This window comes from Colletes gigas, unplaced genomic scaffold (assembly GCF_013123115.1).
Source record: "Colletes gigas isolate AHSC1104 unplaced genomic scaffold, ASM1312311v1 Colletes_gigas_Sc00003, whole genome shotgun sequence".
NCBI classification, from domain to species: Eukaryota; Metazoa; Arthropoda; class Insecta; order Hymenoptera; family Colletidae; genus Colletes; species Colletes gigas.
The window spans coordinates 4761478-4786389 of NW_025106632.1; the positions used below are offsets into that span (position 1 = coordinate 4761478).

Here is a 24912-nt window from a genome sequence, read left to right on the forward strand (position 1 = left end):
TTGTATTTATCGTTCGGGAATAAAATTTGTCGACCACTGATTGGAATGTAAAATTCGTTTATGGTGTTCGGTTTGACGCTATAAGCGCCAACAGGAACAAAGCCATGACGTCACTTCCATGTCTCGACTCGCGCTCGCAAATGTTTATTACAAAAAGTGTATTTATTGCAATACCTTCCCTCCATTGATTTATCAATGATAAATAAAATTAATAAAATTCTTTACGATTTCGAAATTCCTATTGTCTAATAGAAATCGTCATTGGATTAAGCAAATTTGTTAATATATGAACCAATGTTTCTCGTTAAAGATATTAATTGCAAGGGAAGTCACGTGTTTTTGATTACTTTAATCGTCTTCGCGTTAGGCGAAGTATATGTAGTATGCAATGTTTTTGATTGTACATAATGTGTGTAACGAGAATCGATGTTTTCTTGAATACCCGACGCTATGGCGCGTATCAATGAATGTTGTGTAAATAATAAATGAGAACAAATTGAGTAATTGTATAAATAATAAAGATTATAAAACATGGCGGTTGTAATAGAAACTACAGTAGGAGACTTTACTGTTGATTTGTACACAGACGAACGTCCGCAAAGTGAGTACGATCTGAGAATTGAGGTTAAGAAATTGCTTGCCATAATACTGTAAATTAATCCGAGAATCTTATTATCGTTAGCGGTACTGATATAAACAATATTTTTCAGCATGTCGAAATTTTCTAAAATTATGCAAATTAAAGTATTACAACTGGAACTTGTTCCATTCTGTCCAGGGCAATTTTATTGCCCAAACTGGAGACCCTACTGGCACTGGGAAAGGGGGAGAAAGTGTCTATGGGATTATATTAGGCGAAAAGGCACGATATTACGAGGCAGAACAAATGCCAAAGATAAAACACGACAGAAGCGGTCTATTGTCTATGGTCAATTGCGGCAATAATATGCTCGGATCTCAATTCTTTGTTACCCTTGCACCCGAGCTCCAATCCTTAGACGGAGAACATTGTGTGTTCGGTGAAATTACAGAGGGTTTAGAGATTATTTTTAAATTCAATGAAACAATATGCGACGGAGACCACAGACCATACCAAGATATACGTATTTCTCATACTGTTATTTTGGAAGATCCTTTCGAAGATCCCAAAGATTTTGTTGTTCCTGATAAGAGTCCACCACCTACAAAAGAATGTTTAATGGTATAATCTTTTCATTGTATACCGTAAGGGTTTTGAAATTTTTTTATAACGACGGATAAACCTGTTCGTAGAGCGACAGAATTGGAGCGGATGAAGTAATAGACGATACGGCTGGTATGACCGTCGAAGAAATCACAGAGATGCAAAAAGAGAAGGAGGCCAAGGCGAGAGCTACTATTTTGGAAATTGTTGGTGACATTCCAGATGCAGAGATGGCTCCTCCTGAAAATGTTCTCTTTGTTTGTAAATTGAATCCCGTCACGAACGATGACGATCTTGAAATTATTTTCAGCAGATTTGGGAAAATTGTTGGGTATACTAAATAATTTTGTAATTTTATTCGTCATGTATATTTTTTCCTTTTATTCGTCATATCTATTTTTCCTTTCAGTTGCGAAGTTATTAGAGATCGACAAACCGGAGATTCTCTGCAATACGCGTTTATTGAGTTTGCAGAGCGCAAAAGCTGCGAGGAAGCTTATTTTAAGATGGACAACGTGTTGATCGACGATCGCCGCATACATGTAGACTTCTCGCAGTCAGTAGCCAAAATGAGATGGAGGGGCAAAGGCAAAGGAATACAATACTTTGACGAGAAAAATGACGAACTGGACAATGGAAACCGAAAGAAAGTGAGTTCGAGAAACAGAAAGAGAGATGAAACCGACGACGAGATGGGAGATCGTAGGCAAAATGAGACCAAATACCAGGAGGATGTAACGGATCACAGGAAACACGAACGCAGGAAAGAGTCGAACAAGGAAGACTCGGAGTACTCGCGAAATGGTGCAAAGTACGCGGAGAAAGAAAAATACAGAGTAGGGAAATATCGCGATGATTCGCGCGAAAGGAACGATCATGACGTCAAACGAAAAAAAGCAAGGAAACACAGGAGCAAGGACAGAAGCAGAGGTCGAAGTCGAGACAGAAGCAAGGATAGAGATCGAAGCAAAAAGGACGTTCATAAAGAACATAGGCACAATAAAAAATACGATGGCGAGAAAAAAAGAAAGGATAGGGACAGTTCTAGTTCCGACAGCGACGGTTCGAGGCACGGAAAACACGAAGAAAAACATTTGAATTACAAAAAGAAGCGTAACAGAGATCGTTCCGCAGAGAGGTACAGAAAATCGGAAAAGTACAAGCAGAAAAGAAAATAATGTAAATAACATAATATTCACCTATCATTCGAATTCTCATTGATGCTAATTTAGTCGTGCACACGTACATATTAAAAAAAAAAAAATAATCGAACGATCGATGAACCACCACTGAAAATATACGCCTGATATTTCTAAGCAATTAAAATTTATTTAATTTATCTTGCAATTTTTATTTTATCTGTCCCAAACGTTCCGAATACTTTCAATGACGAAAGATAAATGATAATGTAGGAAGGGAATTGAAGTATTTAACGACGTAAAAGAAATGTAGTTTAGAACGCGTATTGTTTTCGCGCTACAAATTTAAAAATCCATTTGCGTGATCAGCAAATATTTAGTTACGTTTCTTACCGGACAGTGTTACTAGATCGCACACCAGGTGCGCTAGAATAACGCCTTCTACGTTCGTACACTGATGCACGATCGTGCGTGTACGAATTAGAGTTTCGAAAAGAACGGACTGACACTCGTCCTTTTCTAAGACTTCTCGAAGCTGCCCGAAGCGAGCACGGCTGCTTTCTTGATGCTCCAAAACTCTACAAGCTCACGTACACGCGATCGGGCATCAGTGTGCGAGAGTAGAGGGGGAAATTCCAAATGCACCCGGTGTACAGTCTGGCGACACTGCTACCGGCATCATTTAAAGTAGAATGGTTGTACAGCGCGACTCGCAACTTGTACTTTCTGCAACCGTAGTTTTACCGCAGCTCGTCGAGGGGAAACGTGTGTTTCGCGTGTTCGTATCTCGTTCCGTGACTTAAACCCACGAGTAACTGAATTTTTGTACAACGACCGTTTCTTAGTCGAGGAAAATGTCTGCCAAACCCGCATTCAAAGTCGGTAAGTTATAGAATAACAGAACAATTTTGGAGTCGTCTTCGTCGACACGTGGTCGTTGTATTGGAGCTAGATTAGTAACCTCCTCTTGTATTATTTAAAGCACGATATTGCTTAAAGTATTCGAAGCAATTAGGATGAAAGAAACTGACAAAATATCGTCGGAGAAAGATGCACGCGTTTAAGTTAAAAATTACCAAACGCCGAGATGATGTGTTATCATGGCACGAAGAATAACCTACACGATCTTACGATTATTTTTTATTTTCTTCGTTCCATGGTAATATTTCAAAGATAACACGGGTAAATAGGATAGAACGTAAATAAGAAATCGACTGTGTCGATTCAACATTGCACTCGAACGGAGTAATGCAACATTTGTAAATATGTCGTAATGCATCGTCGACTATATTTAATGGTAATTTGACTTAAACGTTTGAATCCGCTATCAGAGTAAATCAATTTATTGTTAAATGGAGGAATCTAGTTCGATATGAATAACACACTTTGTGCTCGGTTATTTGAGTATTAATAGAAACTTAAAGATACCGGCACGACATGAAACGAAGTTCGATATGATCGCAGGGTGAGTTAAGAGAAAATTTGTTACGTTCCAGCTAACTTGTCTCTGGCGGAATGGGGTCGAAAAGAAATTACGCTGGCGGAGCACGAGATGCCGGGGCTAATGGCAATCAGGAAAAAGTACGGTCCTGAAAAAATTTTAAAAGGAGCACGTATCGCCGGTTGCTTGCATATGACAGTGCAAACCGCGGTTCTCATTGAAACACTCGTCGAACTCGGAGCCGAGGTGAGTGGTGACATTTTCATTTTACAACACAGCTGTAAATACACGCTCACACGATCGTCTATAAATCGTCGAACATTTCGTTCGTCTTGGAAAATGCAAATTAAGGTTCAGACATAGAGTAACGCACAGTGGCGACCGCTTGTCGGAACCTTTGATGTTCGATACTCCAATTTCTTTGGAGACTGGAATCCTAAAAGCAATTTTGTCGATATTGGTACTCTTTAGACATACAGAGTGAACAACACTTCTTGTCTAACTAGTACCCTTTGCGTATAATTAGTATCGTTAATAAATTGAACATCCAGTATAATCGAGCCCGCGATATGTTCACGTGTATAGATTTCTATTGTATAAATGTGGCAATGTTGCTGGGCATGCCCACTAGAGGGAGCACATGGTCACTTACAAGTTCCATCATTAATTCGAATGATCGTTTTCGAACGAAGTTGATGTACTCATAAAACGAAAATTGTTAATAACATGTTGGGTAAAATCCATGACATATAATATGAGTTATATTTTCTTTATAATATCGGTCAATAACGAAAAGTCAGTAGACTTTAGAAGTAGTGGTACTGACAAATACTGAATTTTACGTTGAATAAAAATGATGCATTTTTACGCGTATGCAAGCTTATCTCGCAGATCATGACCTTTTATTATCACGAGATTTACTTACAGTTGCGTCAGTCATTGAAAGGCTTTCAAAAACTTTCTGAACCGGAGCCCAAGATCAATACTAAGTTCACAATATTCCATAATTTTGAACTATTGTGATGAATTCAGTTATTCGCATAACATTGTGCTATACCAACACTGAATATAGACTCTTATCACCGAGATTGAATAACACTCTTATCGTTAGGCAATAATCTATTCCTATTTATCATAATCATAAATCACTTCTAAAAATGTTGACATAACAAATCTTGATCTTCGAATTATACAATGGAATAAATTCACGCTCATATGATCAATCATTAATAATTCACTAATTATCACTGTGATTTTAGGTTATCTGATATTTATAGGGGATATTCTACTATGCCTTTAAAAAAATCGATTTATTTTTTACGTTTTTCCGAAGAACAGTTAAACCGCTTGTTTCTTTTTTTTTGGCGCGCGAAAACGATAAAAAAACATTAGAAGTCTTATGAAAGATTGGCAACAATGCTATTCGTTTGTTAGGTTCAATGGTCGTCGTGCAATATATTCAGTACACAAGACCATGCGGCTGCTGCTATTGCAAAAACGAGGGTTCCCGTATATGCATGGAAAGGTGAAACCGACGAAGAGTACCTCTGGTGCATAGAACAGACTCTCGTTTTCAAAGACGGCAAACCTTTAAATCTCATTCTCGACGATGGTGGTGATTTGACCAACCTGGTTCACACCAAATTCCCGGAATATCTGAAGGATTGCCGTGGTATCTCCGAAGAGACCACTACAGGAGTACACAATCTTTACCGAATGATGAAAGAGGGAAATTTAAAAGTCCCAGCAATCAATGTAAATGATTCAGTAACAAAGGTTCGTCGCAAGCATAAAATAGATTTCTCTATTCAAGGAACGGGAAGACGCCTTACCCTAGAATTAAAAATTTATGAGTTGCTGTTAGGAGTTTTTGTGAATTTTTATCTGTAACGTCTCACTGTTTAATGTTTGGTTCCATTCCCTTCAGTCGTCAACGATTCTACACCATAATAATAGAAGACAAGACAAACCTTAGTAAAATTACAGTAATCAAACTATAAAACCTTTTCTCATGCATGTTATTTATCAAAATTTTAGTGTGTCGTAGATTATCTTCTTAGAAGTCCACAAAAATTCCTACAGCAATCTTGAATAACCGCATGTGTAATCTACATGTTTCAATTTCCTCCACTTCCCAATCGCGGCTAAGTTCCGGTTTGTATATGAACTGAGATTACCTTTTATCGAGTAGAGCAAGTTCGACAATCTCTATGGATGCAGAGAGTCGTTGATCGATGGTATCAAACGAGCAACAGACGTAATGATCGCTGGGAAAGTGTGCGTGGTAGCTGGGTACGGGGATGTTGGTAAAGGATGCGCTCAGAGTCTCAGAGCACTGGGTGGTCGTGTTTTGATCACGGAAATTGACCCCATTAATGCACTGCAAGCAGCTATGGAAGGATACGAGGTGATTACTGAAACAACGAATCCATATTTAAACTTGAAAGAGGGATAGACTCAAAATGGAGGTAGATGAATTTGTGTGTGTACTTCCCAGGTGACTACGATGGAAGAAGCATCGACCAAAGGGCAGATATACGTCACCACTACCGGATGCAAAGACATTATATTAGGCCATCATTTCATAAACATGCCAGAAGATGCTATAGTCTGCAATATCGGTCACTTCGACTGCGAGTTAGATGTCAGTTGGCTCGAGAAAAATGCCGTTGAAAAAGTCAACATTAAGCCCCAAGTAGATAGATACCGGTTGAATAATGGCAGGTGGGCAGCTCGATAAATTAGAACGCTATAAATTAAACGCTTGAGCAGGTTCTTCAATGTTTTCGGTTCTCCCATTTCAGACATATTATCCTTCTCGCGGAGGGTCGTTTAGTTAATCTTGGATGCGCGACGGGACACTCAAGTTTCGTGATGAGCAATTCGTTTTCGAATCAAGTGCTGGCACAGATAGAGTTATGGACAAAGTCAGAATCCTATCCGATCGGCGTTCACATGCTGCCAAAGAAGTTGGACGAAGAAGTTGCGGCATTGCATTTGAATCACCTCGGTGTGAAGTTAACGAAACTGTCAAAGGAACAGGCCAAATACCTTGGCATACCTATCGAAGGACCATACAAGGCTGATCATTACCGATATTAGACATTTTTATATGTAAAAAAAGTTTTTATGTATATAGACCACTGCTAGTTCATTGTTCAAACGAACAATGCATTGTCAGAAACCACTATTTGGTCCTTAACAATATGAATAAACAATTTAAAGAATACTGACCGCGAAAGCATTTATAAATTAACGAAACAGAGACTGTTTCTGTTATCGATGAATGTAAAACTAATTGTAAATGAGCCAGTGTCTCGGATTTATAAAACTTATTAAAGAAAAAACATATTTATTATTCTTTCATACTATTAATTTATATATATATATATATATATATCGTCGCGAGTATGTACAACCTCTCTTATTTTATTTACACTTTTAAAAGAGCAGAACTTTCCTGTAGGCAATAGCATCCACAGCCTGTCGGGCACAGTGTCTCATTTGTGAACCATGTCGCCAAGTGTTGCGTGTGCCCCCCATGGCCGCAAAATATACAGAAGTTACTTGGACCTAAATGCACCATGCAAAGACAATACTGTAATACTCACATTCGCGATAGAAAATTGAAAATTTATAGTTTAAATGCAACGCACCTCTCACAGAGATGTGACAAATAACACATTCCAAGGCTAGGCGCTTACAACTTATACATTGGGGGCCTCTGCTAACTTTGTTACATATCTGGCATTCGCTTTGAAACTCAACGCCTTTGTGCGTGTCCAGGGGCGTCGTGCTCACGTGTTTTAATACTTGTGCACGGGCATCCAACAAACGCCATCTGTGCAATACCTCAGCGTACGCCTTTTTGTATCCATCGTAGAGCGTGGTGTATTTTTCATCGAGTAATCTGCACAATCAATATCTAAAATTATCTTGTAAATGATTGTAATCTAAAAGCAGCATGCAGCGCTGTACGATACATAAATGTTTCACATTTGCGATAAAAATTATATGCGTATACCTAATACTTTTTACAGAGTCGCCAAACGTGTCTTGAATGAGCTTTAAATCGTCGAGCGAATCGGACCATGAGTTAGAGCGATGATGTTTCAAATTTTGAAAGTTCCATCCTTCTAATGTGGTATCGGCTAGGTGAATCGTATGGTACGGCGAACCGCCGGGCTAGAAAGACAGATGACGTAAAATACATCGCAGTTCTACTTAAACACGTTCTATCAACGATATAAATACAATATACAAATGAAAAGGCATTATGTCCGTGATCACTTCCTGCACAAAGAAATTTGTCTTCTGTGCAAAATTCAAGGCATTATCACAACAGACAGTACATCACATACATCGAGTAATTGAAACGAATATTTTGTACAACTTGTCACGACTGTTGGTCGTGATACAAGACGATTGTCAAAATATGAAACTAAACGTTTGGCGTATCAAGACCAAGCACGGCCAAACCAGCATGCTTTGTGACATCACGACACTTCTACTCCGATGCTAGAAGGCGGTAACAAATATTACCATGATAGAGAACCTTAAAGACAAATGCTCAAACACGCATAACCAATTGAGTGCCGTGTTCGTCTCTAGTTTTGTCACTTTATCGTACACCGTTATTTTGATAATTAACGCTATTGGGAATATTGTAATAACGAAGTATCGAATATTTCGGCGTGAATGAAGACACGAAAAATTTGCACGGCACTCAACACGAGAATCATAGAAAGTTCATGCCTTACCTTCAGCCACCATTTTCCTGTAGAAAGCCTCTATAACAAAGATAATATTCATATCAATCAACTGATAATTCTTGGAAATATATGAAATACTGAAACGAAACTATAAACGTTGCAGTACGTCGGTATAGTATAATCCATTCAAATTTTATTTTTATATTTTCTATACTGTATTCATACTGTACCGTCGTATTACAAAAGAATTATATTTACACTTTCAAACTGTATTTGCTCATGCATCAGAAGAAACGTGTACTGACAAAAGAACGTTGAGATCTGTCTCATTTCGAATTGGGAATTGCAAAATAGGGAGTTTTTAGGTCGATTTTATTTTTCATATTAAAGAAAACCGAAGCAACTCTCAACGTTCCTTTGTAAATATAAAAGATGTGATATACTGCATTTTGGAAAAGACCAATATCGTGACATAAATCATAGTACAATAGAATATATACGACTATGTTTAAAGAGCATCGTAAAGTACAGAAATGTTCAACGTTTCATGAACAGAAGACAAAATCAAGACGTGTGACGCACTGATCATAAATAACGCTACAAGAGTAGTGCACGTGTCAGGCCTTTCATGCTAAAAAAAAAATTAAATTAACTCGCAAACAAATGCAGCGTACTTACACTGACGTTTACGGACTTGCTACTCAATCGTGTTTGAGCAACGTCTGGATTTTCTGAACGATAACTAAATGCACAGCTCAGCATGCCTGCCATCTGTATGTCCGATTGATTGGCATAGTGCTGTATTCTGAACGATACAAAACAATTAATACGTAATCCCGTCTCTGTGACATAATATTAATTTAGGACTTACAGAGAATGAATTAAATTTTGACCAAATGGATGTAACGGCCACGGGGCGTCGATGTCAGGCGACTGACATGAATTTTGCCCGACGTTAGAGACCGGTTGCGATATCACGAGAGCAGCCAAACACCATGCCTGAACTAAATCAGGACGCTCTAGTTGCGCGGCAACGTTTGCATTATATTGGCACATTGCTGGAATGTCGGTGATATTGATCCTGGAGATCAAACAAATAAGATTACTCGATCGAAAGAGACACGCTCGTAAACAAGCTGACGTAACGAGAATTATCAGTTCTGCTTACACGTATTTTTCAGCAAGCTCTTTATTGACGAAAAATAACGAGGAGGCATCGTACGTGATTACCATGAAGTGATAATTTTTTAAACACGACCTATGAGACATTCTGCTGGTATTGTGTAATCCGCGATTCATTTTCTATCGGAACCAGAGCAGTTAGAATGATTAATAACGTTAGATAAATATTTTACATAACAGCTATTGCAAAAGGATGCTTTGCTTACGTGATCTTGAAAATAAAAGGAACTAATGGATATAGTATCGTTCGACTGTACATAGGAATTTGGATACATGTGCATAAAATGCTCTCCGTTGCCAATACCGTTTCCCAACGCGGAGAGCGCTCTAGGCGTTGTACTCTCGGGTTTCATCGACGACCTTCTGGTGTATGAAGCACGACCAAAACATACAAGAATACCTATTGAAACACTGAGTTGAGTTCTAGTATACGAGGTTTTAATGACGTACTATTTCTTCACATACCCACGCAACAGAACTTCGCGCCAGATGTTCGTGGGAACGGTATGTAGGCGTCTTGATAATTTGTATATATGTTGGAGGAGCTCAAAAAATTCGCGTTGTCTTGAATGTCGTATCCCAAGTGACTGCTTTCGTTCTCGTCTTTTTTACACGTCTAATAAGAAAATATTATCAGTCATTGCACGAAAATCGGGTAACCACGATTTGAGAAATAAATATTTATCTCATTTTTACTTGCTCCAAAGTTGCAATTAATTGTCTCAGGCATGGCTCCAAACACGATCGATTCTTTTTGACACGCTGTTGAGCTGTTTGTTTCAAAACTTTTAACAGCTTCCCCATCGTTGCGTTGTCGATCGTTGTGCCAGGACAAAATTGAAATGTAGGCTGCGCGCTGTACGGATAATTTGCGGGAAAGTTTACTTTTAATATCACGTTGTAACTTTTATTGGATGCCGTTACGGTGCAGCTGCGTTCTACAGCGTCCATCGCGTTTACCTGAAATGGCAATAAAAAAGAATTTATCTTCGCGTTTTTCTACTTCGCGTTCGTGTACATTACCTCTATATTTGGTATGTTCATGTTTATTAAAGAGAATTCTTGCTGTAAAGTCTTTGGTTGCGTAGGAGACGATATTTCTTTGTTATTCTCAATGTATGTATCCGTTTCGGGATTTAACGTAGGTTCATCCGCTTTCGTCGTTATACAATTGATCTCGCGATCATTTTGAGCGTCATTAAGTTGTAATTGAACGGACTGCAGTGTTCCTGTATTCGTAACAAATACATTTAGCCAAATGATATTAAAATGTTTTTGTATTTTCATGGAAGAGGTACATACTTAAATTATTATCTTCCGAATATTGAGTATAAATGGATGTACCGTCGTCTATGCCGTGTCCACACAACTAGAAAATCATAACATTTTATTTTTATACGAACTAAAAAATGAAGCTTATTACATAGTACACTAATCTGTACCTTCTTCAAAAAAGGATCAATTTTATATATTCTTAAACACTGATCCTTTGACCAAGTAATCAATTCGTAGTCGCTATTCTCTGTAAATATTTAATATATTTAATATTCTCTGCTTCACGTACAAATTTGTTTGTACAAGGCATACCTAATTTCTGATGTCTCCATTGAAACTCAAGAACAACATCAGTGTGTCCTATAAATGTATAAATAGGCGTGCTGAGATTTGTTGTATTCCATAACAACAAAGTATTTTCTCCCCGTCGTAATTGCGGTACGACTATCGTTACCAATCCTTCTCCAAACGGCTGTAGACGATTTAGGTTATTTTACACGCATGAACGGACTTTAATCTTATTATATACAATATTGTTATCACCGTGTATCTAGCTCTCCATACTGGCGAGTCTGTCGTTACAATACTTTCGGCCCTACGCGGGCAACTGATATCGAAGATCTTTACTGTACAATCTTGACTAGAAGTTGCCAGTTGATTTTGTTGGAACGGACACCAATCTAAACCATGTATCTAAAATAACTTTAGTGTTTATAAGTCTCCTGTTAAACTTATAAATTACTAAAGCAACTAACTATTAAAATCATTCCATAAAATCGACTAGTATACTTTTGTTAGATGAGCAGCTATGTACTGCACAGGACTATTTCCTTTTCGTTGATCCCATATTTTAATATCTCCATCGTGCGCTGTTGCAAGCATATTGGAAGACAGACTGTTCCATCGTACTTGAGAGGAACCGGCTATAAATGTAATTATGCGTGCACTCGACTATTCGTGAAACTATTATCGCGAAAAACTTACCAACTGCGGACAAAGATAAAGAAGGCTTCCTTTGGTCTCTTATGTCCCAAATATGTATAAACGTATCGATGCTACAAGAAGCAATGACGTCTGGTTCCTTCGGATGCCAATGTAGGTCGCTCACTACCCGTGTGTGCGCCTTTAGACTATTCGTTGTTTGTAACTCATAGCCACCGCCTCCAGTGAGAGATAATATCTCTATACGTGTATTGCTCTATAATTTAAAATTAATCAAACACATATGGAATACAATAAAAACATATATTATTCGATTACCGACCGACACTGCACACAGATGAGAATTTAGACTGGTGGGATTCCATTCCGCGGACCCAACTTCGTACTTGCTTTGTCGTTGGAACTTCTTCAAAGCGTCGGCACCCTCGTCAAGATGCTTCACCGCGAAGCATCTACGTCTGATTACAAAAGAGACACGTTGAATGAAAGATACAAAGACACAAAGCCGAGTAAACAAACAATAAAAAAAACACAGTAAACAGAGTGCTTGACAATACTTACCCGGCAAGTAACACGTAGTTGCCAGTCGAGTCGACAGCCATACTATTAGCCTGAAAATAATAAAAATGATTTTTATAATCGAAAATATTTGGGCATGTAACGCCTGAAATCAAAAGACACGGTTTTTTCGCGATATTTAACGTACGAAAATTGCCCGGCGCCATGGGACATTTTACCTGTAAATCACGGTGTTCCGTAACCACATAATCGTTGCTCCAGCGTTTTGACATTTTACCAATGAATTCGAATTCCTGTCACCATTCTGCAAGGTTAGAATTAAACCGAATACGCAGCCTAAGTTGAACCGTATACGCAATCACGGAGGCAGTCAAAGTGTGTATGCGATACGCTGCACCGCGGACCGCGCGCACACATCGTGATCAGCGGCACGGGATTGGTCGGTGGGATTCACGCACGCATCCGCACACGGAACGAGGGGGCCAAAGCAGGGGGTGAAAACGAGGTAAAAAGAGTATCGGTGAGAGAGAGAGAGGGAAGTTCAAGACGCTTCGCTGTGCTATTTCTGTCACGTAGGACGCATATATTCGTTGTTGCATACAAGTGTACTGACATCGAGACGCAAATAATTGGTAAACGGTGCGAAACAGGAACGGGGAAGGTTGAAGTTTGTCGATCGGCAATCAACGGCGTCGTAGTTTTGAATTGAATTTACGGTGTTTTTTCGTTCGACAGTGACCGTGATAATTCGAGTGCCAATTTGTGTGACAACAATGTCCGTGATTATGGATTGTTTTCACCAGTAGCGGACGTGTGAAGTTTGTTAGTCACTTTGTTTAGCCGAGTTGTGATAAGCAATTTCTGAACCTTCGTTGTTTCCCATTATAATTCGTGGCAGGTCCGCCAACGACTTTCCGTTTAGCGCGAGTTTTTTTCTAATCGAGAGACGGCGTCTTTTATTTCCGAGGGGTAGTTTTCTCCGTCCTTTGCGCCGTTTTTTCCCTCTCTTCAGCTGGGCACGTCATTCCGCGCAGCACAAGAACCCGTACCTGCTCGTCACGGCCTAGAGCTTCTATTCGAACACTGATTGCTGAAATCAGGGCCACGCACGGACGGTAAATTCGTCTTCGTATCTTTAATTAGAGATCTGTGATGTACAAACTCGGCGCCGTGGGAAAAATCATTACGTCCACAATTAATTTCGTGCACTCGAAAAGGAAAGGAATTTTCATATACATAAAAAAGATTTACAAAGACTCAATAAGTCTTCGATGTCAAAGAAGTTTTTTAACATTTCGCTTTTATTGAACGACTTGGCCGTACGACTGAAAAACGAGGTCAAGTTTTTGCCAAGAAATATACGCTGTAGGTCATTGACTCCGATGTAATGGAGTATTAATGACACAAGAAGCGTTCAGCTAGGAGATGCGCCAAGGATACCTGCTACACAGACATTGTTACACATTCTAAACGGACACCGATCATTGTCAGCAAGATGAAGTTGCTGGAGAGTACACGTTTCGAAGCTATAAACAGTGCCTTGTCAATCAAGACCGGAGACAGCAAGATAATAGGCAGGTAAGATAATCGTATCGATGTTTACTGTATCTGTTCCAAGATTCTTCGAAACGATGCTATACACGGCGGCTTTTATCAATTTTCAGAATAGAAAGTTACTCCTGCAAAATGGCTGGAAATGATAAACAGCTGTATAAACGTTTCAACGCAGAGCAAGGATTTACTCCGCACGATCTTCAAGCTTTATCACCACCGCAAACCTCTTTGGGGACATCGCCTGCTCAAAGGTAGTTTAAGCATTAAGTGTTTTGGTCAAAATGTAATAGTAACAAAACCAGTAAAAGTTCAAAGCATTTTATGATACGATGTCTATGTTTATATTTTGATAAAGCCTATTCTCTGTACATTAATTCATTATCATTTTCTTTTGTCCGCAGTCGCAGTGTTTCTGGCGATGAAGACGGTCCATTGTGCGACACAATCAGTAGAAAAACATTATTCTATTTGATCGCCACTTTGAATTCAGCTTTCCACCCAGATTATGATTTTTCTGACGCTAAGAGCCACGAATTCAGCAAAGAACCAAGCTTGACGTGGGTCATGAATGCCGTAGACAGCAATTTGAGTGCGACAGCGGGAGATCATTATCGCACCCTTCGAACAGCCCTTTGGGCGGCCGTCGATGATGAAATATCATTAAGCGAATGTGATATTTATAGGTAAACATCTATATTGTACGGGAACATGTTATATGTAGAACGTACTATGTAATTTAAGAATATGAAAACATTTTAGTTACAATCCAGACTTTGTGTCTGACCCTTTCGGAGAAGATGGATGCTTATGGTCCTTTAATTATTTCTTCTACAATAAGAAACTGAAACGCATTGTGTTCTTCACATGCAGAGCAATAAAGTAAGTGTATTAATTTCGCGAATCAACCTCCTTCGCTTCCAATAATAATTTGTGCCTTATGTGTAAATAAAAATTTCTTCTTCGAGTATTATATCTGTTGCTTCAAGCATTCGTTATGGGATATTTTCAACTCTCAGTTTTGAATCTTCTTCCGCATAATTTTTTGATAGAGATCTAAATAAAATAAACAATTATTTACATTCAAATGTAAGAAAATAAATTTCGTAAAACTTACTCTTAATTAATTTTTGCGCTTAAACGCAACTTCTATGTTCCGTAGAACGTTATATTATCAGATGTGTAAAAACCATATGAAAGTGCATGGCCATCTATTATTTCCACCTTAAACGCGCAGGAATTACCTGCAACAAAGTCGACGAAATAATATTAAGCAAATATGAACAAATAAAGATGATATAGTTTTACAAAATAAAGTTTTATGAAATTCATTTTCTATGTTTGAATGCGAACGAAAGTATGTTGGTCGAACCATTTTCAGGCTCATTGTCGTTCAAGGTAAGATACAACGTTTAACGTTCCAGCCGTATAGCCCGTTCCTTTCTCGAGATATAAGTAAAATTATAATATTTATCGAGCAAAACTAAATGTATAACCAACGAATGTTATATCATTTAGATCTTTGTCAAAATTAATGTATTCAAACGGACTCGAAACTAAAGAGTTGGAAAGATTTTCTAATAAAATGCTCGAAGTGATCCAAACAATAAAACACTTTCTTGTACCTTTTTGAATGTTCTTCTATACACGTTTCTTTTTACAGTCCCCTCTACGTACTAGATTCCGGAGTTGGCAGTGACTTTGCCATGGACGAAGATGAAGATAGATACTAAATTTACAATACATATTTACAAACTTTATCCCCATCTTTATTAATTCTAAAGAGGCACGAATTTCACCTATTACATAAAACTCTTAGTATGTACAATGATACATAATAATTTTTATAATCACTCTATATATCTTCATTTGCAGTGATGTTTGTTTCAGATTCAATATCGCTAGTAGAAAATAACTTCTACAATTTTGCTGTTTAGTTTACTATAGTATTAATGTTTAATTATAGACGACAGAGAATCAAACAGAAGAACAAACTTGGGAGATTTTTATAAATCCGTTTTTTTCCCCGTCGTGAAGCATATTTTCCACGTACACGTTATTATTCAATATATTTTAAGTATACTGTGTAAGTGGGACTGTGTAAGTCCCACGCAGCTGCAAACATTCACGTTTCACGAGATGTGAAGAGATATTCGAGTTCGAGAATATTGGACAAAGTCTTTACCGTCGTTTGAATACAAGAACAAAATTACTCGACGGATTTTTAAATTGATGTTGCGCCGAGTTGCCCTATTAGGATTTAAAAGTAAGTCAATTTCAAATTGTAGAACGGGAGTAGAGAATTTTTAGAGCAACGGTAGATCTGAGAGTGCAGCATCAACCTTTGAGTCTTAGTCATTGTACCATTAAGTTTAAAAAGCTGTGCAAATTATTTGCGTCGTTTGCTATAAATGTGTCACAAAATATTTTCAATATATTAATAGCACCTAGTGCATTAACCGTACTTTTTTTTTTTCGTGCGTAACTTCCGGTAAGTACACACGATCTTAATTTATGTTTATATGTAAATATTTATTCTATCAAATTACGGAGATTTCCATCAAATTTGTCACAATTATTTTGAACAAATTTATGACTAGTATGCTAGACTTTCTTAAACACTTCCGTGTAGAATGGAAACTTAATTTTATGTCACTGATGAATATATACATGTATATATATATCTATATATATCTCACCGGATTAAAAGACAGCACTAAGCTCGATTAGATTTTTAGGTCTTGGTTAATAAAAAAAAAAGTAATTAATTCTGAGACGATTTGTATAACGTATGTATAACTTTAGTTCCGTTAAGACTATACATTTGTCTGTCAGTAATTCAATAAACTTTATAAATCGATGTAGCTCAATCTTATATAATTTTGTTTTTATAAATAGATGTCTCTGCTAATAGCTGTTTTGTCGCATCAGTTTGTGAACATTCGATGAATAAAACGCAAACATTACACCCAAGTTTGTTTGTTGGTCGTATAATTGCTGTGTAAACCTAACTTACCCAAATTATTAGTCAATTGAACTTATTTGTACATCATAACATCTGGGGATTGATACATGCACATGTAGGCGTCGCACAACAGTCGTTTTGCATGTTCCGGTAAATGACGGTCATCCGTCAATTCAGTCAGATAATTTCCACCTTCTTCGCTCAGCCAATATGGGAAATCAGAACACGGAACCATTTCTGGTATGTTGTAACCATTCTGTTCTCCTGAAAGTAGTCGAGCAATTAAAATTAAACAAAATGAACTTAATATTTTTACAGTTGTTTCAAGCAATCACTCTATAAATCAAAGGATCGGTTGAAACTATATTCCAAATATAAAAATACCTTTTCTATCAGCCATAGAGTCGAAGAAACACCACGGTGCCTCCGAACCAGAACCACATTTCACAAAACACACGTAATGAGAGGTTTCGATGCAAACTACTGCTGATAATTCCAGATACAATCGTGGGACAGGACAATGTTCTTGTAAGATAGCAAACTCCATTGGTACTACTAGTTTCTTTGGTTCGTGATTCGTCCTTCGTTCGTGACGATGTACCTGAAACGTAACACGTTCTTAAAACATCTTCGACTTCATGCTTTTTCTCACTTTCACTTTTCTTTTCCGTTTACCTTCTCTAAACACTGCAAACAGAAGGCGATACTCTCGAGTCCAACGCCGCATTGTCCGTAACACTCTTTGCACTCGAACTCTGCTAGTTTCCCGCAAACTGTACACTGTCTGGGAGCTGGAAACAGAACATCGATAATGAACTGTATACTATTGGCATAATTCGTTACGATAATACTTTGGCGACAGTTACAATCTTCGATTATGTCCGTTACGTCGAGCAACAGGGTAGGCTGTATCTTTGGATACATTTTGAACGACTTTCCAAATCGAGGCATCTGTATAATGAGACAGGATGGGACTTCTTTCAATCTTATGTTACTCGTGAGGAAACTTTGTTCTAATAATTGTTGCACAGTCGGTAGATTCAAATGATCGTCTTTTTCAACGAAAAGTTGATAGTGATACGCATCCTGTCCGGAACTTAGCTTGAGAAACGGCTCGGCGTTCAAAATCTGAGCAACCAGCGAAGTTAAAAATTCTTCGGGATCTAAGGAAATTCAAAGTAACTTTTAATCCAACAATCGAATATCGATAATCGAAATACACCGTGGATGCAAACCTTTCTCCTCGCTAGTAAGTCCGGATACCGATGACAATTTTTCAAGCAAAGTACGAAGTTTCATTACGTGATCTGCTCTGACAAACATATTTTTTCTAAGTGGATTCACTATCTCTTCGCGCAATACCCTTTGCACTTCCTCGTATTGTGGGCAATCTTTTTCGTTCGGAGGTCTGGTGAATATCAATTTATACATCATACTTATTCACTCTGAACAAAAAATCGCTTACTTTTTACGAAAATAAGGTGGACAATGTTAAATCATTACCTAAACAAGAGATTATCAAATACACTAGTAAACGTAAACATGCTAAAAAGAGTGGCATCCAAGTAACATGAATTGTGATGACCTTGAATCCCTCTATATTTCCCACAAATACTTTCCAGGTTTCCTTTAACGGAAATAGGGCGTACCATACCGACAATGACAGAGCTTTCCATATTTCCAAAACTGTCTATATTTATCGGTACTGCTGGATCGTTAATTTTTGCCTGTGAGAATATTGTCTTTTAGTTACGTATAAAAAAAAATAAAATATTTATCATTCGATACTTACGACCACTGTATCGTAACGAGAACATTGTTCGAGATCTGTGAAAATAGCTCTGTAAGGTCGACAGTGAAAATACCTTACGCCCTTGTAGGTTCCATCAGTACCCGATGGGTGACTGTCGTCCTAAAAATGGAACAACTGTATATTTTGCATGTTGGATTTCGTTCTATCGCTAAACTCGTTTGTTCATTACTACGTACCAGTTCCACAGCAGCCATTAATTTACCGGGAGTAATATCAGCGGGTGTTCCGATCCAACGAATAACTCCATAGTGTACATCGGAGTCCAAAAGAATTTTTACATTGGAACCTACGATCAAATCTGTATTCTCTACCCATCCAAACTTCTTATTTTCATTTCTTTCCGGCGTGTTACCTAGAACAATACCGAACATCAAAAGTTTATATTCGTACCATCGAGGTTGAAATAGAAATAATATTTTGGCAAAAAAGATATTGCGGCAGGAAACGTGCGGAAAGCAACGCGATGCGAAGCGTCATAATACATAAACATAAAACGCGGAAGTGCAGTAGAGTTCACGCGAAATTGTTCACTTTTCCTTACTATGATTTAATAAACGTGATTGTTCGAATTCCTCTATGTCACTGTACACGTTCGATTCAACGTCACTGCTCCATTTGTGCTCTAACACGAAGACAGGAATGTTTTGCAACATAGCAGCCATTTTCTAACGAAATTCCAATAAATTTACAATGCTTGAGGGACTTGCCGGTAACACTGAGACAGGCTAAGATCGTGGCTATTTTTAACCGTCTCGGTTAAGAATAACTCCCTCTACTGCACACATTGGGTAAAGACAAGCACGCTATGCGAAATTCCTAGAGAAGCTAGCGAAACGTTCTATTAACCAAGAAGCCAAGCTTTACATTTATTTTTGTATTTTCACTATTACCAGATTGCGCGTACGCATGGATATTTGTGTTTTTAGTTACATTGCTATCGTTTTCGAGTGTCATTGATTTTGCCGATTGAAGACACTCTATCGACAGAGGTCGTTGATCTCTGTTATTGTTTTTATTGTCGTCGAATGTAGCAAATTTTTCTAAATGGACAGATGGCGTCGAGTCTAACGTAGACTTTTTTTTGTCGTTCACGTAATTATTTCCTGAGTCTGTTTTCAAAAAGAAATCTGAAATTAAATGTACATTAATGAAGTAGTAACATCATAAATAAAAGAAAAAACAAAAATATTCGTGTACTTTTATCGGAGTTTCCGAGACCCGTGGGACCTTCCGGTTTTAATGGAAAAATATTACTCAATGTAGCGAACCTTCCTTCCGAATGAATAGAGTCGAAGTACTCCTTGCTCAGCAAGGCTGTTTTAGACGATTCTTGACCTTCCTGTTACATTAATAATTACATTAATAATATACGCATTAACTTATGTATAGTGCATTTAATTTAGATAACATTGTTCCGCTACGTCGTATGAAAATATGGTCCGTTTTTTAAACTGATGAACGATTGCATAGAAAATAGTTGAAATTTTTAACGCAGACCGTATTTGCTAAATCGACCAAAAACATACACGTGTCGCGACTAAGTACAAAGTGTTGTGCAAAATTACCAACAAATCAAGGCCGAAGTAATATCCTTGACCAAGCTGTGGCACAGGTCCAATATATTTAATAACAGCTAGGTACTTGGTGTGTCCTTGAGGATCAGGACAATACCAAATAGTATCGTCTATCATCAAGCCCATGAGTTCTTTGCATAATAGTTTGTGGTTGGCCAAGTGAACCCTTTCTTGCGGTACAGACACCGCGGGTAGAAATTTCCATACATCCGACGATACGGAGATCAAGTCGAACTTGTGACAACGCCATTCAGTGCCACGCCAAATCTCCGATTCTGTCGTGTCATTCACATGCACTCTCAGTGCACTGTCTCCCAGATCTTCGAGCGCTTCTACGAGCATACCGAGGCGTAACGTATTTACATTCTTAACGCATTCGCCCGACATACGCGTCAGAATGGTGTTCTGCTTGGCAACGTAATAGTGAAGGACCTGCCGGTCCTCTTTGCTACCGGTGTTCCGTTTCTCCATAATTAATCGCAAACGATCATCGTAACAAGGAGACCCGTCAACCTCAACGAGCACAAAGCACGCGGATAAAGTGCTACATTTACCTCCTTCATCGTTCAACCTTTGTCTCCGTAGTACGAAGAAAAAAAAGCGATGTTCTTTCGACGCATGTCGCTTATTGGATAAGTAAGATTTGCAGACAACCGGTGGAATTATTTAAGGAAATATCCTTCTCAAGCATGCACGAGCGTTCGCGACAGTCAAATTCAAGCAGAAAATTACACTTTGACTGTCAATTCGTATAGGGTATTTGCCAGTGGAAAACTCCGGCTGTAACGTTGGCATTAATAATTGCAAGGCTAATTTTCATTCAAACAATGCATCTCGTGTAAATCAAAGGTAGCGACAGAACGTTCTTATAGTTTAAGGATTATTTTGATAAGAAGACAAATTTTTGTTATTTCTTTTAGTGTATTTATAAACTGCTTTTAATAAATATAATCATCTTGTAGCAATTCTATCCGTAAAAACGGATATGATTCGAGTCCATTGATCTCTACATTCTGGAGATTTGTAGAGATCAGTGTTCCAGCCTCTGTTTCAGTAAGATTAAAATTCCCTATGATTTTCACTCGTTTTCTTCCGCGATTTGTGGAATCCGTGAACCGTGATTTTATTATTCTTATATTGAACGTATACAGGGTGTAATGAGAAATTCTAGAGGTCGAAAATCAAGAATACCAATTTGTTGATGGAGGCTTCGTTAAAAAGTTATTAACAATTAAATTCAAAAATTTTAAATCGTTCTGGAAAAATTATTTTCGGTTGCAGGGGTTAATTATAATCATTTTTTGTCCTTACACATACCCCCGAAATCCTACGTATTTTCGAGAAAAAAATTCGAGAATGTATGAAATTTTTCGAAGGAAAAAAAAATTTCAAATCGTTTTGGAAAAATTATTTTCGGTTGCGGGGATCAATTACAATCATTTTTGGTTCTTACACATACCCCCGAAATCCTACGCATTCTCGAAACAAAAATTCGAGAAAGTGTGAAATTTTTCGACGGAAAAAAAAATTTCAAATCGTTTTGGAAAAATTATTTTCGGGTGAAGGGGTTAATTATAATCATTTTTGGTGAATAGATATACCCCTGAAATCCTACACACTTTCGAGAAAAAAATTCGAGATGTGAAATTTTTCGTCGGAAAAAAAAAATTTCAAATCGTTTTGGAAAAATTATTTTCGGTTGCGGGGGTCAATTACAATCATTTTTGGTGGATAGACATACCCCCGAAATCTTGCGCATTTTGGAGAAAAAAATTCAGAACGGGCGGAACTTTATGCGTTAATAACTTTTTAACGAAGAATAAATCAACAAATTGATATTCTTGATTTTCGTCTTATTTTTGCCTCTAGAATCCCCCATTAAAATTTGTCCCAAAGGTGGCCGCACATTCTGTGTATGTATATTATTAATACGATTGAGTATAAATAACGTGTATGTATTTCACAAAACTTTTTTTTCATTATGGGTACTTTACTTATTCCAAATCATATGCCATTGACGTGAGGTCGGATTTCATTGTCAGTTGCTCAAGAGCAAGAAGGCAAATGTAAGCCTTTCTCTCTCGACTCCCACGAGACTGTCCGAAATTACTTCGGGCAGCTTCGGAGAATCGAAAGAGAGAGCATGTATCAGTTTGTCTTTGCCTCTGCGAGCTCACGTACGCATGATCTGGCATAGTGTGAAAAAGTGGAATGAGGCGTCACATTTCGCATAGTTACCGAGATATTTGCAGATTTATACAAAACAAAAAAACCAATTTACCGCCAAAACCAGCCCAATTTGGTACCAATAACATATACAATTGTTTTCTTAAAATGACCCCAAGAACACAAATTTAACCTTCAAAGTAGGAACCATGGAAATCGTAATTGTGCCGCTCAAGGGGTAAGACCACCATAAAAACCTGAAATAAAGCGTTTCCTTGCGATTCTTTTTTCTGGATGGATGGAAAAGTAAGAGGATAATAATATCCAAGAACGTTGTTGACCATGTTGTTAAGCGTGTAAAAAAATATATTTATTCAAAAATAGTAGCCAGAGAAATACGTAGGGAATCTTCGATAAGTTAATTTTAACATTATTTATTGACAAATGATCGCCCCATACAAAAATTCTCTTTCCCTGTAACTTTCTTAAATTTTGTTCCTTACTGGGATCGAACGGTACCCCAAATTCTAGTTAAGTGTATACGGCAGTGACCAGGCGCTCCAGTGCGCATGCTCAGAAATTCCCACGAATGTCCACCGCTCGAGGCTCTGTCTGGCATTGCTGGCGTCAGCGTTAACAATCGATACGGTGCGTGTCGATTCTCTCTCTGTCGATACGGTCTCTATCTATCGACTCTCTGCCTGTTCGAGTCCTGCGAAATTCAAACGTTTTTGAACGTTGTCAGTAAAAACGTTGTCAATAAGAAATCGTACTTTTTATATAATAGAACGTTCAAATGATAGAACATTCGTATAAAAGATGTTCCGTATCCGAACAAAGGAGTGAGAATGAAAGACCCGAACTGTGATCGGATTATTACATGCACTTAAACGTGTACTAAAATTTTTAAATATATTATTTATAACACGATTACAATTTGTACGAAAGTATCGTGACACGATCAGGGTTAAAAGGATGTAACATCGGCGTAAACTTTTATTGGAAATTGATGACAAGCGTTGACAAACGAGATCCACTGATAGATAGCATTGTCTGTAATTTTTCTTCGGAAGTTCATTGCTTACATGCGTCATTAAAGTACGCGTTCTCGGGATCGCTAGAATCGCATAAATATCTCGATTAAGTAAAAGAAAAAGGTCATACGCCAGTGGCTTTTCCCAATTACGACGTTTGAAGGAACGCTAACAAACGTTCACAAACCACAGGATCTATAAATACATTTGCGATCATGCGATATTATTACACAATGATTCTTCGTTTTCTTCGTTGCTCGTGGAAAATGCATGGAGTCACTTAAATTATCTTATTACATTGACTCACACGATTATCCGCGTCACTCGGGTTTGGAGGGTGCAACAAATCGATTTTTTCAATTGTTGCATTGTTCCTTTCGTATCCGATCAGCTGACAGAGTCTCGCTCGTGGTTGTAGGGCGAGGGGGTTAAGCGGGCATTAAAGTCGCCGCTCCTTTCGCGTGGCGTCGCGCGGAGAATATTTTCGTTCACGTTGATGTCATTCGTATCGATTACCAGTTCGTAACATCCTTAACATATCGATCGCGCGTATCCAATCGAATATGCGTCTACGTGATTCTAGGACATTCTACACCATCGTTCATAAATAAAATTGTAGACGTGTACATACGAACGATTCACACAATGTCAACGGTGCAAAATTTTTCCACTTCTTTCCAAAATACATATCGAACGCCAAAAATTCCGTTTCTACTTCTCCTCAATTTCGAGCTACAAGTTTTTCGAAGTTTTGAATTATTCAACAAAAAGCTCCCCCACCAGTGTCCGAAACTCGACTCGTGTTATTGCTGGCAAAATTCAATGGCGCTTTTTTCGCGTCCAGTTTTCAGACACGCCTTGATGATGCGCCTCGTCTGGCATTGGAGGATTTATTTATGCCAAATGGTTTCCCCGGGAGACATTTATCACATTACCAGCATTTCCAGTGAAACTGGTAAACGTTATTATAATTCCAAGAAACGTGGTCCATGAATCTCATAGGCTACTGTAAAGATCTAGGTTAGGTGTAGGTTAGGTTCGTGTTACCTTTTCTCTTCAATAACCTAGCATTTTCACATGCTCCTTGGGACAATATACACAATGTAGGAATTAAAATACAATTTGTGCGTAAGTAAACGGAAGCTGGTGTGCATGTGTGCGAGCTTAGGGGGAGCAATTAAGTAATCAGTGTGTCGATCCGTGTGTGTGCGTCTTCCGAACGGCCATCCATCGGCGCGTTATCGCGAACGAACATGCTAATCCAGCGAACGATCGTGCTCGAAACGCGACGGCGAGATCATCCGTGAGGAATGTCGTTGCCTGTCGCGGCAAACAATCCTGTCCCGGCGTCGTAAATTCGAAGGATGCGAGGCAGGGCTACGCTCCAATTTGCATGATCCTCTCCCGCCTCCCCCG

The 24912-nt window shown here is 38.2% G+C and overlaps 5 protein-coding genes across 10 annotated transcripts; 3 read left to right on the forward strand and 2 right to left on the reverse strand.

Annotated features, from left to right (window-relative positions):
- Nucleotides 1-330: 330 nt before the first annotated feature.
- On the forward strand, nt 331-2475 carry LOC122404947 (peptidyl-prolyl cis-trans isomerase sig-7). Its single transcript, XM_043409356.1, has 4 exons — nt 331-601; nt 711-1201; nt 1273-1514; nt 1593-2475. The coding sequence occupies exons 1-4, from the start codon at nt 532-534 to the stop codon at nt 2359-2361; spliced, it is 1572 nt and encodes a 523-aa protein (XP_043265291.1). The 5' UTR covers nt 331-531; the 3' UTR covers nt 2362-2475.
- Nucleotides 2476-2747: 272 nt separating this feature from the next.
- On the forward strand, nt 2748-7065 carry LOC122404948 (adenosylhomocysteinase). Its single transcript, XM_043409358.1, has 6 exons — nt 2748-3204; nt 3819-4009; nt 5198-5539; nt 5955-6170; nt 6261-6487; nt 6568-7065. Exons 1-6 carry the CDS (start codon nt 3177-3179, stop codon nt 6863-6865), a joined length of 1302 nt encoding a protein of 433 aa, XP_043265293.1. The 5' UTR covers nt 2748-3176; the 3' UTR covers nt 6866-7065.
- A 78-nt stretch (nt 7066-7143) lies between these two features.
- On the reverse strand, nt 7144-12813 carry LOC122404949 (GATOR complex protein WDR59). 2 transcript variants are annotated; one of them, XM_043409359.1, is made up of 20 exons: nt 12612-12813; nt 12436-12485; nt 12197-12332; nt 11917-12130; nt 11722-11855; nt 11476-11625; nt 11245-11404; nt 11100-11179; nt 10960-11026; nt 10681-10886; nt 10354-10617; nt 10123-10273; nt 9864-10057; nt 9644-9777; nt 9347-9556; nt 9154-9280; nt 8524-8553; nt 7788-7948; nt 7420-7673; nt 7144-7336 (listed from the first exon to the last, which is right to left on the reverse strand). In XM_043409359.1, exons 1-20 carry the CDS (start codon nt 12663-12665, stop codon nt 7197-7199), a joined length of 2916 nt encoding a protein of 971 aa, XP_043265294.1. In that variant the 5' UTR covers nt 12666-12813; the 3' UTR covers nt 7144-7196. The 2 variants fall into 2 exon arrangements, with proteins under 2 accessions (XP_043265294.1, XP_043265295.1); XM_043409360.1 differs by lacking the exon at nt 8524-8553.
- A 171-nt stretch (nt 12814-12984) lies between these two features.
- Nucleotides 12985-16909, forward strand: LOC122404951 (repressor of RNA polymerase III transcription MAF1 homolog). 3 transcript variants are annotated; one of them, XM_043409364.1, is made up of 6 exons: nt 12985-13971; nt 14058-14189; nt 14334-14630; nt 14707-14826; nt 15608-15762; nt 15835-16909. In XM_043409364.1, exons 1-5 carry the CDS (start codon nt 13889-13891, stop codon nt 15675-15677), a joined length of 702 nt encoding a protein of 233 aa, XP_043265299.1. In that variant the 5' UTR covers nt 12985-13888; the 3' UTR covers nt 15678-15762; nt 15835-16909. The 3 variants fall into 3 exon arrangements, with proteins under 3 accessions (XP_043265299.1, XP_043265298.1, XP_043265297.1); XM_043409363.1 differs by having other exon boundaries at nt 13014-13971; nt 14058-14198; nt 14349-14630; nt 15911-16663; XM_043409362.1 differs by having other exon boundaries at nt 13014-13971; nt 14058-14198; nt 14349-14630; nt 15835-16662.
- Nucleotides 14838-20995, reverse strand: LOC122404950 (ubiquitin carboxyl-terminal hydrolase CYLD). 3 transcript variants are annotated; one of them, XR_006259732.1, is made up of 13 exons: nt 20288-20995; nt 19920-20061; nt 19613-19849; nt 18899-19074; nt 18702-18821; nt 18413-18636; nt 18145-18317; nt 17776-18072; nt 17585-17700; nt 17294-17510; nt 16961-17173; nt 15092-15188; nt 14838-15000 (listed from the first exon to the last, which is right to left on the reverse strand). XR_006259732.1 is itself a non-coding variant. In XM_043409361.1 (11 exons), the coding sequence occupies exons 1-11, from the start codon at nt 20765-20767 to the stop codon at nt 16983-16985; spliced, it is 2373 nt and encodes a 790-aa protein (XP_043265296.1). In that variant the 5' UTR covers nt 20768-20995; the 3' UTR covers nt 16950-16982. The 3 variants fall into 3 exon arrangements, 1 of the variants encoding a protein (XP_043265296.1); XR_006259731.1 differs by having other exon boundaries at nt 15062-15188; XM_043409361.1 differs by lacking the exons at nt 14838-15000; nt 15092-15188 and having other exon boundaries at nt 16950-17173.
- Nucleotides 20996-24912: the final 3917 nt, after the last annotated feature.

Excerpts from the sequence above, each read along its gene's own strand:
- LOC122404948 (XM_043409358.1), top strand. The coding sequence starts at position 3,177 with ATGTCTGCCAAACCCGCATTCAAAGTCG. Across the intron at positions 4,010-5,197 it reads TCGTCGAACTCGGAGCCGAG|GTTCAATGGTCGTCGTGCAA; the intron begins GTGAGTGGTGAC and ends TTCGTTTGTTAG. Across the intron at positions 6,488-6,567 it reads TACCGGTTGAATAATGGCAG|ACATATTATCCTTCTCGCGG; the intron begins GTGGGCAGCTCG and ends CTCCCATTTCAG.
- LOC122404947 (XM_043409356.1), top strand. The coding sequence starts at position 532 with ATGGCGGTTGTAATAGAAACTACAGTAGGAGACTTTACTGTTGATTTG. Across the intron at positions 602-710 it reads CACAGACGAACGTCCGCAAA|CATGTCGAAATTTTCTAAAA; the intron begins GTGAGTACGATC and ends AATATTTTTCAG. Across the intron at positions 1,515-1,592 it reads AGATTTGGGAAAATTGTTGG|TTGCGAAGTTATTAGAGATC; the intron begins GTATACTAAATA and ends TTTTCCTTTCAG.
- LOC122404949 (XM_043409359.1), bottom strand. The coding sequence starts at position 12,665 with ATGTCAAAACGCTGGAGCAACGATTATGTGGTTACGGAACACCGTGAT. Across the intron at positions 11,180-11,244 it reads ATGGAGACATCAGAAATTAG|AGAATAGCGACTACGAATTG; the intron begins GTATGCCTTGTA and ends AAATATTTACAG. Across the intron at positions 8,554-9,153 it reads GCAAGTCCGTAAACGTCAGT|AGGCTTTCTACAGGAAAATG; the intron begins GTAAGTACGCTG and ends TCTTTGTTATAG.
- LOC122404950 (XM_043409361.1), bottom strand. The coding sequence starts at position 20,767 with ATGGAGAAACGGAACACCGGTAGCAAAGAGGACCGGCAGGTCCTTCAC. Across the intron at positions 19,075-19,612 it reads CCATGCGTACGCGCAATCTG|GTAACACGCCGGAAAGAAAT; the intron begins GTAATAGTGAAA and ends GTATTGTTCTAG. Across the intron at positions 18,822-18,898 it reads TAATGGCTGCTGTGGAACTG|GACGACAGTCACCCATCGGG; the intron begins GTACGTAGTAAT and ends TTCCATTTTTAG.
- LOC122404951 (XM_043409364.1), top strand. The coding sequence starts at position 13,889 with ATGAAGTTGCTGGAGAGTACACGTTTCGAAGCTATAAACAGTGCCTTG. Across the intron at positions 14,190-14,333 it reads ACCTCTTTGGGGACATCGCC|TTCTTTTGTCCGCAGTCGCA; the intron begins TGCTCAAAGGTA and ends TTCATTATCATT. Across the intron at positions 14,631-14,706 it reads AGCGAATGTGATATTTATAG|TTACAATCCAGACTTTGTGT; the intron begins GTAAACATCTAT and ends AAAACATTTTAG.